Below are 22,026 nucleotides of genomic sequence, written 5' to 3'. Positions count from 1 at the left end.
CTACATTTACTTTAGCTTTTGAAAAGTGGGTGTTGCCAGCAAGGCATCCATAAGTTTGCAGTGATGAACTATTTACTTTGACTACTAATAACAATATTCTTTTGCCCCTGTAAATTGTACCAAGATTAGGTCCAAGCTTCTCTCCTCTTTTTCTAAGTATTTGTGCACATACTGGAGTAATGGTCCTTCAGTACAGCCAGCCCCTTAGAGCCTATTCCAAAAGTAAAATCACACTGATGACTGGGGAGAAACAAAATTAAACACCAATTCACAATTTTCTAAGGGAGTCATTGAGCATGAGGAATACTCTGCCGAATTCACGGACAGACTGGGCACACTGATTACCAACTCAACATAAAACAGAATGCATTACTCCCTGAAATTGATGGATTAGACCCACATGAACTAACCCGTCGCAAAGCAAGAACAGAATCAAAGCTCCACCAATTTCAAAGGATCAGGACCACAATGAAGTAACCCATTAATTAAATGAAGCAAACCACAGTTTTAATCAGGGGGTGCCCCATTATCAAAGGATCAACAAGAACTCTGGATATCTAACACTGGTTGAGGAGCACGTCAGCATAAAGCCACTGATGTCTAAAGCAAGCAAAGCAGGGGTTGAATGAGAGTGTGCTGATGCTGATGGACTGTATAATTATTCTTTCAACTGCAACTAAACTGAGACTAGCAACACTCAAACTACTACTTAACAGTATGCCAGAGCTTCTTAAAAATGCACAAAAATATGAACTGCTTTAAACAAACCTGAAATCTTAACTGGTGCTGCATGTTAACTCTGGGAAGATGTCCCTCATGTATTTTGGTAAACACGCCTGCAACATTTAAACACTGACCATTCATTGCATCTCAGAGTAAGTGCTCAGTAGTTAACCACATCGAATTAGAGACACGGAATCAAAAGGTACAAGTTTTAAACTGATACAGTTCTTTGCCCTTACCTTATTTTGTACAATGATGGATGCCATTTGCAGAGCTGCCAAATGCCTATCTTGATCTGAATGCAGAGGTGGCCTTAAATCAGCTTGAAATTTCTCATTCATGTCCTGTCCCACTTCATCTGCTAGGTCCTGAGGCTGCATGCACTCTTGACTGCTTTCAAATCCATCCTCTTTATTTCCTTTACCCAGCCTAGTGCTTCTTTGCTCTCTCTCACCAATGGATTCCAATAATTTTGCACAGTCAGGACATCTTGCTATGCTTTCTCTCTGAACAGAAGTTCTGTGGAGCTTATCAATTCCATCTTTGCTTACTACCCATTGTCTTCCAATTGTTCCTGGGCTTGTCGGTCTATCCACATCCTGCCGTCTTTGCTTGGACTCAACTCTAAGTTGTACACTGTTCTTTCTCTCTGACACATCTGCACTTCTACCTGAACCCTTCATGTCACTTTTCATGTCATGTACTTCCTCTTTGGTGTCTCTTTGTTCTGGATCCAGATCTCTACTTACATCTGGGGAAAAGTGGCTCATTGTTTGTTTTTTAAATTGAGTAACTCCGAATGATTGAAGATTATGTGGACTCAGAACTCTAATGGTGATCTCATCAAGAAATTTTGAAAATTTCAGTTTTTCCTCGATAATCTCTAAACCTACCCTTTGATGACTACCTTGCACGGAACTGAACTGTGAAAATGGTTTACCCTGCATCGAGGCTCTTCTGCCCCGCTGTGCTCTCGACATTTCTTGCGAGGAATAAATTAACAGCTCTGCTCTACTCTGGGATAATGTTTCCGTAGATCTGGCTTTGCGCAGACTTTCAACTTCAGTACCTAGCGCATTTGCCTGCTTGAGAATTCCTTTGCGAGGCTGTTGAATCTGGGAACTATCTGACTCCTTCTGAACCAGAATTTCAGCAGGTTCTTTAAAGTCTGAATTCCTGGATTTCAGGGAATGTCTTAAAGGTTTGTCATCATTTAAATTCATGAGTGCCACTGCAGTTTTACTCATAAACTTAGAGAAGTTTTTTTCCATGGATCTCAGATCACCTTCACCTGATCGTCTGTACTGTTTCACAAAGTAAAACCTTGAACTATTACGTGAAGAGGAATCTGTTCTTTCACTGCTGGAGTCCTGAGACCAGAGGGGAGAAAAATGGGTGTTTGACACTTCTGAACTTGTCACACTCTGCAGAACTTCTATATCTGGCTCACCAAAGGTATCCGTGTAACTGAATCATCTGTGCGACAGTCTAGGCACATGGGTTTCTCAGTTACCTGGCTCTGTTCAGTTGATACGGCTGTCCCATCTAGTTGATTCCTAAAAACTGGTGGCTCATTCCGATTCTCCCGGTGCTGAGGAGGTGCCTTCCTGTATGGCTTTCTCGTTGCCGCTGTGTTACTCATGTTCAGATTCCCTATGCCTTACTTGCAGTGCACAACCTAACAAACCAAAAGCAGACGAGTTACACATCTTGTTGAGTTTAATCTGTTTACAAATGACAGTGCTCCAAGTAGATTTCACCCATGCCCATTATTGTATTGAGCTGATCCGTTAACTGACAACAATGGAAATTATCACTATGGATACCCTGCTGTACGAAAGGCAGAGATGTTGACGCAAATAACTGTGAAAGGATGTCAATTCAAGTGTACTGCCATCACAGAGAAAGCAAACACAAATAACCCCTCAGCTATAAAATTAATGGACTTCTAAAGGGAGCATTGATTGGCAATTTTGCACTGACCAAATTATCCATTGCACCAATTTCAGGAGTCTGGAAATTAAATCTTTCTTTTTGAGTTTCTACATCATCTCTCACATGGGCAGAACTACAGCACTGAAAACATATTTCTAGTCATTGTACTACAAGGTATGCAGCTAAAGGTGGCAATACAAACCTTTCGCTTTTGCAATCACAATAAAAGTTCTGTTGATACCCACCTGAGCTACATGTTGTCCTTCTGAATTGTCCGTTCTGAAGACTCAAAGCATATATTCAATTATCTAAAACCCTTACAAGAATCAAAAAAAAAAATTGTGTTGAAATGAGCAGTACAGCAGTGTAGTGGTTCAATTCCTCCGCTCTCTGTAAGGAGTGTGTACATTCTCCAAGACTATGTTGGCTTCCTCTGAATGTTCTGGTTTCCTCCCAAATTAATTGGTCACATGGGTGTAATTGGGTGGCACTGGGTCATTGGGCTGGAAGGGCCTGTGATCATGCTATCTGTCTAAAAATCACTTTTCATGTCTTGCACTTCCCCTTTGATGTCCCTCAGTTCTGGATCCAGATTCACATTCAGATTCAGATTCAGTTTATTATCATTTAGAAACCACAAATGCAATGCAGTTAAAAAATGAGACAACATTCCCCCAGAATGATATCACAAAAGCATATGACAAAACAGACTACACCAGAAAATCCACGTAACGTTTGGCAATCCCCAATCCAGAGTCCAGAGAGGCTGCTGCGTATTAATATCGTACTACTGTCTAGCGCGTTCCCTGGAAAGGAGCTCCAAATCCACCAGATAAAAACAAGAACAAAAACTAAAGCTACAAGACCTGCACAAAACCACATAATTACAACATATAGTTACAACAGTGCAAACAATAGCATAATTGATAAAAAAAAACAGACTATGGGCACAGTAAAAATAGTCCAAGATGTTAAAGGACTGTAAGTTCAAAAAAAATCACCACAGTTTCCACAAGTCCCCAGGGTCCCGACAGACTTGCCATCCCACGCCGGCGGCAGAAGGGAGTACCCCCGCTATGGACTTCCAAGGCGCCACCTGACTCAGCCTCACAGACACAGCACACAATGGAAGCTCTGTCGAAACCAGCCTCGCAGACGCAGCGACCTGAAAGCGACCTGAGTCCATCGAACCGAGCCGACGACCATCCCCTCCGGCACAGCTTCTCCGAGCACCATCCTCTGCTGAGCATATTAAGACAGCCCTGCCAATGACCATCGGCAACGGGACCCCGAGGACTGGGGGCCTGTACTTCCCAACAGAGTCCCGGACCTCACAGCAGCAGCAGCAACAAAGAAGGTCTTCCTGGAATTTCCTGATGTTTCTCTGTGCTTCCACGTCCATTTTCAATCGATAATGATTGCGCACGGCACCCCACTTCACAAATAACAGATAATCAGTTCCGGAGTGGCCGCTGCAAGCTACGTCGCGCCACCATCTTGGATGCATCTGTTTACAACTGGGGAAAAGTGGCTTAGTGTTTTTTTTTTAAACTGAGTAACTCCTAATTACTGAATATTATGAGGACTCTACGGATGATCCCATCAAGAAATTTGGAAAATTTTACTTTTCCCTCTATTGACCTCTGAACCTGGCCTTCGGGGACTACCATGCATAGACTGAACTGTGAAGATATAGTATGCGTCAAGGCTCTTCTACCCCATGCCCTCTTGACATTTGTTGTGACAAATAAATTAGCTGCTCTGTACTACAGTTTTGCAGTTAAATCTATTTTAAAGGTACCACCTTCAGCTTCTACCCTCCTTAACTGAGGAACCTCTGCAACTCTACTACCAATAGGTTCTTCAACTATTCAATTGAAAACTCAACCCTTTCTCTCCTCCTCAGAACTCTGAATCCTTTTGTTCCACCAGCCCTATGATTAATTCTGACATTCCTGCAATCTTCAATGTGATGTCCCCAGAAACAGTATTTATGAAGCTGTTCTTGCTTCAGCCCATTTTTCAATTCCTTCCTGTTCTAACAGCATTTAACATACATTCAGCCCCCCTTATCCACCGTATTACCATATAACAATTACAGCACGGAACCAGACCATCTCGGCCTTACCAGTCCGTGCCGAACACGTACTCTCACCTAGTCTCACCTACCTGCACTCAGCCCATAACCCTCCATTCCTTTCCTGTCCATATACCTATCCAATTTTTTTTTTAATGACAAAATCGAACCTGGCTCTACCACTTCTACTGGAAGTTCGTTCCACACAGCTACCACTCTCTGAGTAAAGAGGTTCCCCCTCGTGTTACCCCTAAACCTTTGCCCCTTAACTCTCAACTCATGTCCTTTTGTTTGAATCTCAATGGAAAAAGCCTATCCACGTCAATTCTATCTATCCCCCTCATAATTTTAAATACCTCTATCAAGTCCCCCTTCAACCTTCTACACTCCAAAGAATAAAGACATAACTTGTTCAACCTTTCTCTGTAATTTAGGTACTGAAACCCAGGTAACATTCTAGTAAATCTCCTTTGTACTCTCTCGATTTTGTTAACACCTTTCCCATAATTCGGTGACCAGAACTGTACACAATACTCCAAATTTGGCCTCACCAACGCCTTGTACAATTTTAACATTACATCCCAACTCCTATACTCAATGCTCTGATTTATAAAGGCCAGCATACCAAAAGCTTTCTTCATCACCCTATCCACATGAGATTCCACCTTCAGGGAACTATGCACCATTATTCCTAGATCACTCTGTTCTACTGCATTCTTCAATGCCCTACCATTTACCATGTATGTCCTATTTTGAGTAGTCCTACCAAAATGTAGCACCTCACATTTATCAGCATTAAACTCCATCTGCCATCTTTCAGCCCACTCTTCTAACTGGCTTAAATCTCTCTGCAAGCTTTGAAAACCTACTTCATTATCCACAACGCCACCTACCTTAGTATTATCCGCATACTTACTAATCCAATTTACCACCCCATCATCCAGATCATTAATGTATATTACAAACAACATTGGACCCAGTACAGATCCCTGAGGCACAGCACTAGTCACCGGCCTCCAACCTGACAAACAGTTATCCACCACTACTCTCCGGCATCTCCCATCCAGCCACTGTTGAATCCATTTTACTACTTCAATATTAATACCTAACGATTGAACCTTCCTAACTAACCTTCCATGTGGAACCTTGTCAAAGGCCTTACTGCAGTCCATATAGACAACATCCACTGCTTTACCCTCGTCAACTTTCCTTGTAACCTCTTCAAAAAATTCAATAAGATTTGTGAAACATGACCTTCCACGCACAAATCCATGTTGACTGTTCCTAATCAGACCCTGTCCATGCAGATAATTATATACACCATCTCTAAGAATACTTTCCATTAATTTACCCACCACTGACATTAAACTTACAGGCCGACAATTGCTAGGTTTACTCTTAGAACCCTCTTTAGACAATGGAACCACGAGGGATTGGTTCCAGGACCCTTCGTGGATAGCAAAAAACATGGATGCTCAAGTCCCTTATTTAACCTGTCTCAGTGTGGTGGACATTAGAACCCAGCGGTGGAGATCTGAATCCCCAGTGTTTCTGTTCACAAAAATATTCACGATCACGATTGAAAATAAAGTGGAAATAATAAAGCGATCAGTAAGAGATGAAACGCCATCGGTCATTGTAAAAGCGCTAGGCTACATTGGTCAACGATCTGAACAATTTTAAAGGATAAAGTGAGAAAGGCTCTGCCCCGATGAAAGCTGCAATTATTACTAAGCAACGCAGTTGTTTAATTATTGGGTTTTGGGGTTTTGAGCTTTTGATCCTCCACATCAACCCAGATGGATGGAGAGCGCACTTGAAAGCGGTCTGTCACTGGCTCGCATTCGGGAACTTCCGTTCCTGAGCCCGGTGCTGAAACATACGTTCTTAAGTGTTTTATATGCATAGAAAGGTAAAATATATATTATATACTAAGACAAACGTTTCACGAACTGACGCTAAATAATACCGGATGTACCTGTTCCGACTTACTTAATAAGAGAACTTCCGATTTTTTTCGATCCCGATCCGCGATAACCCACGCACATCCTTCCATATACTTTAAATCATCTCCAGATTACTTATAATACCTAATACAATGTAAATGCTACATAAAATAGTTTGTTTTCTGCATTGTTTAGGGAATAATGACAAGAAAAAAAAGTCTGTACATGCTCGAACAAGAAGTGCTGGAAGAGCACTTCTGGGTTTTCTCGATTCGCGGTTGGTTGAATTCGCAGATGCAGAACTCACAGATAAGGAGGGCCGACTGTACAAAAAAAATCCTTCATCATCTGGAGTGATATATGTTATTGAACTTTCTGCCAGGTACATGATAACCCAATTTCTTCTCCATCAAATCCTTTGAGTTTTATATAATTCAATGGACTTACATCGTTCTTACAAACCCACAGGAAGAAAGTTACTTTTATTATTTGATATACTGGAAAAGCCAGCATTTATTATATTTCCTTACTTGCTTGGAAATGGAGGAGATCCAATATCTTGAACCTCTGAAGTCCCTTTGGTTAAGATACTTCGACACTGCTGTTTGGTGGGAATGGGGTGTGTAATGTGCTGTGATTTAGATCAAGTACCAACGAATGAACAACACTATTTCCTAGACGGTGTATGACTTGGAGAAGGAACCTAGAGAGGGTAGTCTTCCCACGCAATTCCATAAGACATGGGAGCAATTAAGTTATTCAGCCATCAAGTTTGTTCTGCTATTCCATCATGGCTGCTGTATTATCCATCAATCACATTATTCTGCCTTCTCCCTGTAACCTTTGTTCTTACTAATCAAGAACATGTCAATTTCCACTTTAAATATACCCAATGACTAGGCCTTCACAGCCATCCATGGCAATGAATTCCACAGATTCACCGCTCTGGCTGAAGAAATTCCTCTTTATCTCTGTTCTAAAGGGATGTCCTATTATTCTGAGGTTGTGCCATCTCGTCCTAGAAACATCTTCTGCACATCTACTCTATCTAGGCATTTAAAAATTTTAAATTAAAAAAAAAGATTTCAATGAGATTCCCTCATTCTTTGAAACTCCAGTGAGTACAGAGCCATCAAACATTCCTCATACATTAACCCTTCCATTTCTGGGATCATTCTCATTAACTTCCTCTGGGCCCTCTCCAATGCCAGCTCATCCTGTTTGTGTCCAAAAATACTCATAACGCTCCAAGTATGGTCTGACCAATGTCTTATAAAGCTTCAGTATTATATTCCGGTTTTCCCAAAATTAATGTTGACATATGTCTTCCTTACAACTGACTCAATCTGCAAGTTAACCTTCAGGGAATCCTGCATGAGGACTCCCAAGTCCCGTTGCACCTGACTTCTGAATTTTTTCTGTTTAGAACACAATCAATGTCTTTATTCAATTCTACCAAGTACATGACCATAAACTTCCCTACACTATATTCCAAATGGCATTTCTTCACCCATTCTCCAAATCTGTCTACATCCTTCTGCAGACTTACTGCTTCTACAACGCTACCTACCCCTCCACCTATCTTTGTATTGTCTGCAAACTTAACCACAAAGCAATCAATTGTGGGATTGGAGATGCGCTTGGAAAAAGTAATGACAACTAACTAAAATTGTGGCAACACACACAAAATGATGGAGGAACTCAGCAGGCCAGGCAGCATCTATGGAAAAGAGTACTGCTGACATTTTGGGCCAAAATCCTTCAGCAGAACTAGAGAGAGTTTAAAAAAAAGGAGTAGATTTAAAAGTCAGGGGGAGGGGAGAGAGAAACACAAGGTGATAGGTGAAACCAGGAAGGAGAGGACTGAAATAAAAAGCTGGGAAGCTGATTGGTGAGAGAGTCACAGGGCTGGAGAAGGGGAAATCTAATAAGAGAGGACAGAAGACCATGGAAGAAAGAAAAGAGGGTAGCAGCACCAGAGGGAGGCGAATGGCAGGCAAGGAGATAAGGTGAGATAGGGAAAAGGGGGTAGAGAATGGTCGGGGGCGGGGGGAGAAGGCATTACTGGAAGTTCAGGAAGTCAATGTTCATATCATCAGGTTGGATGCTATCTAGACAGAATATAAAGTGTTGTTCCTCCAACCTGAGTATGGCCTCATCGCAACAGTAGAGGAGGCCATGGATTGACAAATCGGAATGGGAAGTGGGATTAAAATAAGTGACACTGGGAGCTCCTGCTTCTTCTGGTGGCTGGACTGTAGGTGCCTGGCGAAGCAGCCTCCCAATCTCTGTCAGGTCTCACTGAAATACAGGAGACCAGACTGGGAGCACCGGACACAGTATATGACACCAACAGACTCCCAGGTGAAGTATCGTCTCACTCAGAAGGACTGCTTGGGCCCTGATGGGAGTGAGGGAGGTGGTGTACGGGCAGGTGTAGCACTTGTTCAGCTTGCAAGGGTAAGCACCAGGACGGAGATCAGTGGGAAGGGACAAATAGACAAGGATGTCGCATTGGGAGTGATCCCTGCGGAAAGCAGCGAGCAGGGTGGGGGGCGGGGGAGATGTGCTTGGTGGTGGGATCCTGTTGGAGATGGAGGAAGTTACAGAGAATTATGTGCTGGACATGGAAGCTGGGGGGTGGTAGGTGACGACAGAGGAACCCTATACCTGGTGGGGGGGGGGGGCGGGAGGACGAGGTGAGAAAAGGAAGAGAGGCAGTTAAGGGCAGCTTTGATGGTGGAGGAAGGAAAGCCTCTTTCTTTGAAACAGGAGGACATCTCCTTCGTTCTGAAATGAAAAGCCTGATCTTTAGAGCAGATGAGGCAGAGATGGAGGAATTGAAAGAAGGGGAAGGCATTTTCACAAACAGGGTGGGAAGAGGGATAGTCCAGGTAGCTGTGAGAGTCTGAGGGCTTATAATAGACATAAGTAGATAAGCTGTCTCCAAAGATAGAGACAGGGAGAGAGATCGAGAAAGGGGAGGGATTACTAAAATTGTGCCCTTCACTGACCTCTACTTCCAATAAGGCAAACAGTACTGTACGTACAAAGGGAAGTTAATTCAGCAGCCTGAGCCAAGTTTAATATCTAGAGGGCTCCAACCTTAAGAACTTCACTTTTTTGTTTAAAGGAACATACTCTGAATTGCTATTACATTGACCTTGAATGACTTACATTTCTGAAGCACTTAGTATATGTTTATGGTTTTCTGCTGCTGTAGTCCATCCACTTCAAGGTTTGGTGTGTTCAGCATTCACAGATACTCTTCTGAACACCACTGTTATAAAGTGTTGTTATTTGAGTTGCTAACAAGAGAAAATCTACAGGTACTGGAAATCCAAGTAACATGCACAAACTGCTGGAGGAACTCAGCAGGCCAGGCAACATCTATGGAAAAGAGTACAGTCAACATTTCAGGCTGAGACCCTTCATCAGGACTGGGAAAAAAAAAGAGGAGTCAGAGTAAGAAAGTGGGGGTAGGGGAAGAAGAACCATAAGGTGATATGAGAAACTGGGAAAGAGAACATCTCCTTAATTCTAGAATGAAAAGCCTTGGCCTGAGAGCAGAACTATGGAGATGTTCCCCTCCTTCAAAGAAAGGGGCTTCCCTTCCTCCAACATCAATACTGCCTCAACAGCATCTCTTCCATTTTGTGCAAGTCTACCCTCACCCACCTCGTCCTCTCCTACCACCCCACCAGCCTCGGTGTCCAGCACACGATTCTCTGTGATTTCTGCCATCTCCTGTGGAATCCCACCACCAAGTATACATCTTTCTCACCCCCTCCCCTCTGCTTCCCACAGGGATTGCTCCCTATTCAACTCCCTTGTTGAGGTGAACTACATATACCTGTCTGGACAGCCCCCCCCCCCACCCCGCTGACTGCTCCTGTGGCTCCTCCCACAGACCCCAGTATAAAGGTGATTGAAGCCACAGACCCTTTCTCAGTCTCCAGGATGTTGTGTGATGGTCACTTGCTGCTTGTGCTTTCTTCCAACCAATAAAAGCCTACCTTAACCCACGTCTCAGAGTTATTGATGTACATCACTTGTCCATTCTTCCCTCCCCACTGATCTCCCTCCTGGTACTTAACCTTGCAAGCAGAACAAGTGCTACAGCTGCCCCAACACCTCATCTCTTGCTACTATTCAGGACCCCAAACAGTCCTTCCAGGTGAGGCGACACTTCACCTGAGAGTCTGTTGGGGTCATCTACTGTATCCAGTGCTCCCAGTGTGGCTTCCTGTATATTGGTGAGACCCGATGCAGATTGGGAGACTGCTTCACTGAGCACCTATGCTTTGTCTGCCAGGAAAAAGCTATGACCTCCCAGTGGACATACATTTTAATTCCCATTCCCATTCCAACATATCAGTCCATCTACTGTCATGATGAGGTCACACTCAGGTTGGAGGAACAACACCTAATATTCTTCTTTACCATGTTTGAATGCTTATATGCATTGAGTTACTGCTGCATGGTTTCCTCTCACAATCGAAAGACATATCAGGTAGGTTAACTGGTCATTGTAAATTGTTCCATGATTAGGTTAGGGTTAAACTGGGGTCACAGGGGGTTGCTGGGGCAGCATGGCTCAAAGGGCTGGAATGGCCTACTCTGCACTGTATCACTAAAATATATGATTGGCTGATAAGATATTTGTATTAACAAACAGGTATACCTCATAAGGTGGCCTTTGAGTGTATATGCAACTAAATATCTCCAGTCCTAATCATTAAATGAGCTCTCAGCTGAACCTCTCACTGGGAAACAGACAGAAAGCAGAAAGGGTCTTAGACAGGAGCTTCAGTAAGGTGATCACACAGCAGGTCCAGCAAGACAATAGATGAGTGACCATCAGGAAGGATAGGCAGCACAAGAATCATCTGTTCCCTTAGAAGTACATGCTTTGGATACTGTTGGTGAGGTGGTGGCCTTTCAGGGGAAAGTAGCAGCAGTCAAATTAGTGGCACCATGACCAGCTCTGTTTCACATCAGAGATCGAAATAGCTACATAAGTGATTGAGGACTCAGTCAGGGGGCACCAAGTTGCACATGGCTGGGGAACAACTTCTTCCCCTCTGCCATGAGTTTTCTGAATGTTCCTCTTTTGCACAATTTATTGTAATTTGTGTTAATATTGAAGACTTTGCACTGTACTGCTGCAAAACAACAAATTTCATGACATGTCAGTAATAATAAACCTGATTCTGGTAGAAGAAATTTGTTATTTAGACAAAGTACAATTATGCACTTTTGGAAGTCAAATTCTGGTTGGACATTTGGAGTAAATGGTAGAGACTTTAGGAGTATTGATATACAGAAGGTCCTTGTGTTGCAAGTCCAGCATTCACTCAAAGTGGCAACAGGAGTGGATAGGGTAGTAAAGAAAGCATTTCGGGGCTTTCCTTCACAGTCCAAGATATTCAGATTCATTTGTTTATAACATGTACAGTACATTGAAACATACTGTGAACATCATTGCTTTCATTTACAACCAATACAACCTCAGACACACTGGTGGCAGCCCACAGGTGTTACCATACATTCCAGCTCCAACCTAGCATATCCGCAATGCTTGGCAGAACACAGAATACAACACTGAAAATAAATAGCAAAACTTGCAGACAAAGGGCCTCCAACTTCCCCAGTAGACCTCACACATGTAGACCCAGGCTTCGGCATTTGGGCTTTGACTTCCATACTTCCAATAGTCCTCTGGGCTTCGAGCTTTGATATCGACCCTAGGACGAGCCAATGAAGGGACCTGAACTCCAGGCCTAAAACTCTAGATTCGCCATTGATGAGACCCCAAACTCAAGCTCTTGAACTCCGACTTGCCACCTCAAGTATATGAGGGGACACCGGCTCTTCCACTCCCTGCTTGCATGGATATTTGACCCCAGGGCCTAATGACCTCGTCCACTGGGCTTGCCAGCCTGACATCCACTGACGTCCATCATCACATGCCCATAGAGCTGGCCTTTGAGCAAGGAGCTGAGGCCTAGACTTCAATATCGTTTGTCACTAGCCTTCAAACATGGGGTGTGAAGCAGAACCCTGGATCCCAACCCAGACACCAACCTAACCACCAACTCCACCTCATCCCTGTTCCTAAAATACCAATCTAACCTCTAACTCCTCCACATCCAATGTCCTAAACCCTAATCCGACCTCCTTCTTGTCCCCAAAACCAGCGCTACAAAAGTAAAAGGACTAAATCTGAGCCATGACCTTGACAGACACTGCAGCTCAGAGCCATATGACCTGAAGATGATTGAGTTCAGGAGTAGAGATGTCATGTTGCTGCTGTATAAAACATTGATTAAACATTTGTAGTGTTGCAAGCCATTCTGGCCACCACACCACATTGGAATGTGGTAATAATAGAGTATTACACAATTGAACAGAACAAGTGCAGTCCCATCCTGAGAAGCAACGCAGAGCAGGATAGTGCAGTCAACCACATTTAAAGTTGCAGGAAATTCCTGAAGGACAAGAAAGGAGAGTTTATTTTTGACACCACCTCATGCAATGTCATCAATGGCTTTTGTCAGGGGCTGGCATATCATTGAAGAAATTCACTTAAGGATTTGCTACATCCCTAATGGTTTAAGCCCTGAAATTCTTTCACCAGCAGCAGTGTGTGTGCCTTCACTAGAAATCACTAACAATTCAAGAAATTGCTTCATCACCACTTTCCCAAGGATAATTAAGGCTTGGCAACAAACATTGCCCCGGTTTGCAACAGCCCCAAACTATAATCCTAGATGATCTAATCACTACCTTGGTATAAAAACACTGACCACTTTGCACCAGATTGAATCTTTTTTTGTTCTAATTGGGCTCTTGCTTGCATAATTTACATTTATTGTTTCTCTTGAGAATGTTGTCTCTTGTGTTATCTGCCTATGATGCTGCAGAAGCAAGTTTTTCATTACACCTGTGCATACATACCATGTGCAAATACATGCACTTGTACTCTTTACTTCTGACATGATAAACCTTTACTAAATATCTAGAAATAAAGGAGTTGTAAGGAAATGTACTCAAGAACTTCAACCAGATTATTGGAATGAATGTTCAAATATTATCCTAACCTCACAAATGAATTATGTAGATTTTATCTGTTCCCAGTCAATGTTTACACCTGAGAATATGATATGAGCAACATGTATGTTTCCCAGTTGTCCTAGAGTTTTAACTTCCATGTCCAACTCACCCACTTGGATATTTCTCACAGAATACACATCTATTGCCAGAGCAGAAGCAGAACAAACATAATCAAGGGAAGGTAACAAAGGCAAAGCCACATCTGCCTACATGATCTAGAGATTCACAACATGTGTGTACTACATTGCTGCAGCTCACACCAGTTGATGTGAACCCAGGATTCATCAATTCATTAGAACCAAGTGAAAACTGCAAATCTTTTCCACTAATTCACACCATGCACTGACACCATTATTTTGTACTCTTACATTTTACACATTTGTCTCTTCTGTACCAGTGAACATCAAATCCACTTCCATTGCTCTTGCACAGTATCCACATTGATTAATCAATATAAACTATTAGATTTTTAGTGAAACATTCCCATTTGTCAGACCAATAACCCAAAATTAATAACAATACTGGAGTGCTTTAAATGAGATGTGCAGCAAAGCTGATGTTAAAGCACATTTCCTACTGACTGGTTGAGCCTTATAACCACATACGCTCCAATCTCATAATGATGCAAACTTAAATCTTAGAAATAAATGAGAGTTTGTAATTGGTGTGAACGGGTAATTGTGTGACATTGGGGTCATTTATCTGTCCTTCAAATATCAAAAACACCACACTGAGTGCAAACGTCTTCCTTGTTAATACATAGCCTTCAAAATAGAAGTATAGAGGTCACAGTTTATGCTCTGCCTGCCTAACAAAACAGCAATTGAGGAAATTAATTGAGTTGCTTGTTAAGTTGACGAAATACTGGCACTCTCCTGAGAGTCAATGTAGCTACTCCACACGTGTGCCATATTCTGTGGTTAGTCACTATTTTGCACAAATCTGCTGAGCATTTCAACAGGAAGAAATGGGTGAGGTCCTTAAAAAACAAGAGAAAATCTGCAGATACTGGAAATCCAAGCAACACACACACACACATAATACTGGAGGAACACAGCAAGCCAGGCAGAATCTATAGAGAAGTGTCCTGGAAAACATCTATGGAAGACTGCTGAAGGGTTTCAGCCCAAACGTCAACTGTACTCTTTTCCTTAGATGCTGCCTGGCCTACTGAGTTCCTCCAGCACTTTGTGAAGTCCTTAATAAATATTTTGTATCAGTATTCACCCTGGAGAAAGACATAGATGTTGATGTGATTAGGGAGGGATGTGTTGATATTCTAGGGCAGGAGTGGCGATCCTTTTTGACAGCAAGTGCCCAAATTGGAGATGACCTTCTAAAAATAAAATTCTCTGGTAATTTTGAGCAGAGATTGCCATTGATTAATGAATTAGCAACAATAATTATGGACTTAAAGGAAAAAGGTTGCATTCAAATTGAGCTGCTTTGCAAAATCAATTACCTTTCAAAATTAGCCAAATGAATTTACTGCAACATTTCAAAATTCAGTGGAAGGGACGGCCACATCTCCACTTCCTGAGGAGTCTGGGGCAAGCAAGGCTTCTTCCCCACTAACCCCACCCCATTCATCTTAACTGGATTTTACAGAAGCACCATTGAGAGTGGCCTAAAAAGCTGCATCTCTATCTGGTATGGGAGCAGCACAACATCAGACCAGAAGTCCCTACAAAGGACTTTCCTCAAGCCATTAGGCCTTTGAACTCCCTGCTGCATCATATTCTTAGTGTCACTATTTAATTTGCTCTGCACCCTACAATATTTAATTGTGCACTTTACTTTATTTATGCAGAATTCAGTAGTAGATGTAATTCTTACTTTCTTAAGTTAATGCGTGTTATGTGTACTATTGCACTTTACACCCTGGCCTGGAAAAATGTTGTCTCATTTGACCGTATACATGTATATAGTTTAATGACAATGAATTTGACTTAGTTACACTGTCAGCATACATTATGAACTTCGCAGTTTCTTCAAATAGCCTAAACTTATGATTTAAACGTGACCCAAAAATGGTACTTTTAAATATACAATTGTACAATAAACAGTGGCACCCTAAGAGGGGCCTTAGGTTTCAAGTTTATAGCTCCCAAGAAATAGCAACACAAATAGTAATTGGTCTGTTTTCACATGTATTGAGTTATATGTAGCAAAGTTTTTGTTTGCATAGCATCCAGACTATCTTATGCATGAATACTGTATATCAAAAGGAACAGAATGCAAAATATGATGTTACACTTACAGAGAAAGTGCAGTACAAGTAGATGAAGTGCAAGGGCCAAGACAATGTAATCCATGAGATGAAGAGTTGCTCTTTATTATATAAGAACTCTGTTCAACAGTCTTATAATAATAAAATAGCGGATGCCTTGAGCCTGGTGGTTCAGATGCTCAAGCTTTCATATCTTCCACCTGATGGGATGGGGAAGAGGAGAAAGATCACCAGGATGAGAGGGTCCAGGATGAGAGGGTCCATGATTAACTTGTTTGCTTTCCCAAGATAGGAGGAAGTGTAAAGAGTCAATGGGAGGCCAGTTTTCCTGATGGAGTTGACTGCGTTCACAATATAGTAATTGTCAGACTCGAACAGTGTAGAAACAGGCCTCAGACCAACTGGCCCATGCCAACAAAGAATCCTATCTAAGCTGGTCCATTTACCAATCTTTGGCTCATAACCCTCTCAACATTTCCTATCTACGTACCTGTCCAAGTACCTTTAAAATGTTGTTAATTTACCTGCCCCAACCACTTTTTCTGGCTGTTCATTCCATATCCTAACCATCCTTTGGGTGAAAAGGTAGCTTCTCAGGTCTCTGTCCTCTCACCTTATACCTAGCTCTTGAATTGCCAACCATGTGAAAAAGACTGCACATTCACCCAAACTATACCCCTCAATTTTTATACACCTCCATAAGATCTATTCATCTATGCTCCAATGAAATCAACCTTGTCCCATAACTCAGCCTTTGAGTCCTGACATTCTCTTCAATCTCCTCTGCACTCTTTCCACCTGAATGACATCTTTCCTCTAGGAAGATAACCAAATCTGAACAATATTTCAAGTGCAGCCACAGTAATGACTTCTACAAATCCACCTCGTCATCCTAACTTCTATACCTAACGTCCTGATCAAAGGCCAGCTTGCAAAAACCTATCCTCTTGTGATGCCACTTTCAAGGGACCATGTACTTGTAATCCTAAATCCTTCTGTTCTACATTTCTCATGGCCCAACTGTTCACTCAATGTCCTACTCTGTTTTCTCTTCACAAAGTGCAGCACCTCACACTTGTGCATTTATCCATCTGATAACCATCTTCACTGTCAATGACAGCACCTATTTTAGTGTTATCTGTAAACTCACTAAGCAACCACTGTACATCCTCATCCAACTCATTGATATATATAAATAGCAGTGAACCCAGCACTGCCTTCTGGAAAACACCACAGGGCTCTAATCTAAAAAAAAATCTTAGATCATCACCCTCTACTTTCTCCCATCAAGTCAATTATGTATCCATTGGCTAGCTCTCCCTGGATCCAACTGCTCTAACATTGCACAGCACCCTACAACGTGGAACCTCATGAAAGGCTTATTGTAAAAGGGATTATATTTCTTATGGCCAAATCAAGCTGTGATGTACCTGCATGAGACAATTTCTACAGTACATCTATAAAATAGGTGAGAGTTGTTGGGGACATGCTGAAATTCTTTATCCTTTGAGGAAGCAGTGGCATTGGTGTGCTTTCTTGGCCATCAAGTCCACATGACTGCACCAGGACATTGTTTGTAACATTTACACCTGGAAACTTAAAGCTCTCAATCATCTCCATCTCAGAACCATTACTACAGACTCGGCACTCCTTGCTGAAGTCAATAACCAGCTCATTTGTTATAATTGCATAACCAGGCCACATTTGAAATATTGCGTGCAGTTCCAGTCACCACATTTACTGGAAGAATGTGGAGGATTTGCAGCATGTGCAGAAAAATGCAGATCATCTATATAGGAGAGGCTATACTGGATCTAGCTCTGAGTAATGAACCTGGTCAGGTGACAGACCTCTTGGTGGGGGAGCATTTTGGTGGGAGTGACCACAACTCCCTTGGCTTCAGCATAGCTATGGAAAGGGATAAAATCAGACGAAATGGTAAAGTGCTCAACTGGGGAAGGGCTAACTTTGAAGGGATGAGGCAGAAACTAGCAAGAGTAAATTGGAAACAGATGTTCAAAGGGGAAAGCACAGAAGTAATGTGGGAGAAGTTTAGGGACCACTTGAGCTGGTTCAGAATAGGTTTGTCCCACCGAGGCAAGGAAAAAAACAGTAGGAAAAGGGAACCATGGCTGACAAAACGTGAGGCAACTCATCATGAGGAAAAAGGAAGCATACGTTAGATATAAGAAGCAGGAAGTAAGAGGGGCTTATATAGGGTAGTCAGGAAGGAGCTAAAGAAAGGACTTAGGAGAACTCGAAGGGGGCATGAGAAGGCCTTGGCATGTAGGATTAAGGAGAACCCCAAGGCGTTCTATGCGTATGTGAAGAATAGGAGGATCACGAGAACTAAGGTGGGACCGCTAAAGGATAAAGACGGCAACATGTGCCTAGAAGCGGAGGAGGTTGGGGAAGTCCAAAATTAATACTTTGCTTCAGTATTCACAAGTGAAAAGGATCTTGATCAGGATGAGGCTGAAGTAGAGCAGGCCTGTGTGTTGGACAATGTGGAGATTAAGGAAGAAGTAGTGCTGGATCTTCTTAAAAACATTAAAATTGATAAATCCCCAGGGCCGGAAATGATACACCCCAGGTTGTTGTAGGAATTGAGAGATCACAGGAGCATTAGCTATGATCTTTGAATCCTCTTTGGCTGCAGGGGAAGTGCTGGAAGACTGGAGAACGGCAAATGTTGTTCCCTTGTTTAAAAAAGGTAATAGGGAGAAACCTGGGAACCACAGACCAGTGAGTCTTACGTCAGTGGTATGCAAACTACTGGAAAGGATTCTTAAGGATAGGATCTACGAACATTTGGGGGAAGTACAGTCTTCTCATGGATAGTCAACATGGTTTTGTGAAGGGAAGATCATGCCTCACGAGCTTGATTTGAGTTTTTTGAAGAGGTAACAAAAGAAATTGATGAGGGTAGGGCAGTGGATGTGGTCTACGTGGACTTCAGCAAAGCACTTGACAAATGTCCCTCATGAGACTCATCCAGAAAGTCACGAGGCATGGGATAAGTGGAACCTTGGCTGTCTAGATAAAAAATTGGCTTAAAGGAAGAAAGCAGAGGGTGGTTGTGGAAGGAAAGTATTCTGCCTGGAGGTCGATGACTAGTGGAGTGCCGCAGGGATCTGTCCTGGGACCCCTGCTATTTGTGATTTTTATAAATGACCTGAATGTAGAGGCGGAAGGATGGGTGAGTAAGTTTGCGGATGACATGAACATTGGAGGAGTTGTGGATGGAGCTGCAGGTGGTCGAAGGTTACATATAGACAGGATGCACAGTTGGGCAGAAAAATGGCAGAAAATGGTAGGAAAGATTTTCTGTAAGATCCTTATGACAGTGGAGCTGAATGAGTATTTTCGAAAAGGTCCTCTGCTGCTTATTCAGTAGGTTATGCAGAGAATGTGCCAGATTGTCCATAATGGATTACAGTATGTTTATTGACCTCCTCTCCACCACTAACTCAAGAGAGTCTGGATTGTAGCCAAGGACAAATCCAGCTTTCTTGAGTTTATTTAGTCTTTTTGCATCACCAACACCGATGCTGCTCCCCCAACATAAAGCAGCAAAGAAGACTGCACTCGCTACAATAGACTGGTAAAACATCCTGCTGCACACATTGAAGGATCTCAGCTTCCTTGGAGAATGAGTCTGCTCATTCTCTTCTTGTAAACAGCCAGCCGGCTTCCCAGTCAGGACTGTTGTTGAGGTGAACAACAAAGTATTTGTACCCCACTACCACAAATTCTTCTCCCAGAACATATACAGGACTTGTCACAGTCCTCTTCCTCTATAAAATCCATCACCATCTCCCTATGACATACAGAAATGGGGTAGATACTATAGCTCCTTTAGCATCACCCTTTCTCCTTCCCTCCTGCAAGGGTGGAAAACTCAAATACGAGAGGGCATAGGACAAAGGTGAAAAGCAAGGCAATATTTTTTGGCTTTACACAGAGTGGAATACACTGTCAGGGAAGATAGTATAATCAAATACAATAGCAATGTTTAAGAGGCATCCAGACAAACATATGGTCAGGCAAGGAACAGAATACAGACCAGGGAATTAGTTTATATTAGCATCACAGTGGGCCAAAGGGCTTATTCCCGCACTGCACTGTTCTAAAGCCCTGGTTCTGCAATGACTTGATAACATTTTCCATCACATGAGAAATGCAGTCAAGTGAAGTAATACATTTTGGAACATCAAGTACTATCAGCACATAAACCATTGTGCACATTATTTGGTACACCTGTTTGTAAGGCAAATATGTAATCAGCCAATCATGTGGCAGCAACTCAATGAACAAAAGTATGCGGACATGGTCAAATTTCAAAGTAAATTTTATTATCAAAGTACATACAAGTCATCATATACAACCCTGAGATTCATGGTCCTGTGGACATACTCAAATCTATAGAATAATAACCATAACACAATCAATGAAAGACCACCTAACCGGGGCATTCAAAGTGCAGAAGACAAACTGCAGGTACAAAAAGAAATAATAATAAGTTGAGTGAAATTTTTAACCCCTTTGTTTCAAAAGCCTGATGGTTAAGAGAAGTAACTATTCCTTAACTTGATGGTGAGAGTCCTGAGGCTCCTGTACCTCCCTAAAAGCAGCAGCAAGAAGAGAGCACGACTTGAGTGGTGCAGGTCCCTGATGATGGATGCTGCTTTCCTGTGATCGTGGTTCATGTAGATGTGCTCAATGGTTCGGAGGGCTTTATCTGTGATAAAGTTGTTCAAACATCAGAATGGGAAAGAAATGTGACCTAAGTGACTTTGACCATGGAATAATTGTTGAATGACAAGATGGTATGAGCATCTCAGAAACTACTAATGTCCCTTGATTTTCACACACAATTCTCTTGAGCTTACAGAGAATGATGTGAAAAACAAAACTCATCCATTGAGCGGCAGTTCTGTGGGCAAAAACGCCGTTAATGAGAAAGGTCAGGGGAGAATGGCCAGACTGGTTCAAGCTGACATTAACTCAAATAACCACACATTACAAGTGGTTTACAGAAGAGTGTGTCTCTATGCACAAATGGATGTGCTACAGCTGCAGAAGACCACACCAAGTTCCACACATATACCTAATAAAGCGGCCACAGAGCGAATATAGTTAATGGTTAGGATCTAAAGTCCTGATGAATAGAGAAATGTTGGGGTACGTCCACAGCTCCCCAACAATGGCAACAGAGATAAAGCGATGAAAGAGACATTTGGTTTGATTGCCTTCACAGGCTGAAGCACCGAGTACAGATTTTGAGATGTCACATTGCAGCAGTACAAAACGATAGAACACAGGATCAGATACTATTCTGGTTGCCATCACACATTAATGATGTGATAGCATTAGGAAAAAAGTGCTGAAGAGATTGATCAGGATATTGCCTAGAATTTAGAACTTGACTAAAAAGGAGAGATTGGGCTGGCTGAATTTATTCCCAATGAAACACAGAAGGCTAACAGATGAACTCATTTATAAAATTATGAGATTAAAATGGAAAAATCTCTTCCCCTACATTAATTGAATGGTTTTCTCAAGTAATGTTATGTCTCAGCTTGGAAAAAATTAGTAGAACTTTTGAATCTCGATTTGATTTTGAGAGAAGATGGGGTTCTTTGGCCAAATATTACCATTTAATTTGAATTATTCTATATGGTTTCCTTCCAATTTTATTATCTTTTTTTAAAGAAAAACTGTGAATTGGCCGTTCATGAATTTTTTTCTATATATTTAGATGACGGGGGCTGATTCCTAATGGGGGTTTTTTGTAGTTAATGGGGGTTTTTTTCTCAGTTAGATGGGGTTGTTTTTTTTTTCCTTTTTTCTATGTATAATCTTTTTTTCATTTATATATATTATGATTAGTTTTTTCTTCAGCTCTATTCATTGTAAACATTAATTTTTTGATATTTTGTATTATTCTATAGTTGTAGAAGATTATGTATTAATAAAAAGATTCTATAAATGAAAAT

General features: G+C 42.0%; 1 protein-coding gene across 4 annotated transcripts in view; it reads right to left on the bottom strand.

The window, feature by feature from the left end:
* tjap1 (tight junction associated protein 1 (peripheral)) overlaps window positions 1-22,026 on the bottom strand; it is a 172,661-nt gene that overhangs the window by 96,297 nt on the left and 54,338 nt on the right. For 3 of the 4 annotated variants that reach the window (XM_059982620.1, XM_059982619.1, XM_059982618.1), the window contains one exon: window positions 2,237-2,401. The exons of the other annotated variant lie outside the window; for it this stretch is intronic. In XM_059982620.1, the coding sequence (XP_059838603.1) occupies window positions 2,237-2,365 (129 nt within the window). In that variant the 5' untranslated portion in view covers window positions 2,366-2,401. The remainder of the gene's footprint in view (window positions 1-2,236; window positions 2,402-22,026) is intronic. 4 annotated transcript variants of the gene reach the window in all.

This window comes from Hypanus sabinus, chromosome 10, assembly GCF_030144855.1.
Source record: "Hypanus sabinus isolate sHypSab1 chromosome 10, sHypSab1.hap1, whole genome shotgun sequence".
Taxonomy (NCBI): domain Eukaryota; kingdom Metazoa; phylum Chordata; class Chondrichthyes; order Myliobatiformes; family Dasyatidae; genus Hypanus; species Hypanus sabinus.
The sequence above is the reverse complement of the archived record's forward strand: the minus strand, read 5'-3'. Positions and strand labels throughout refer to the sequence as shown.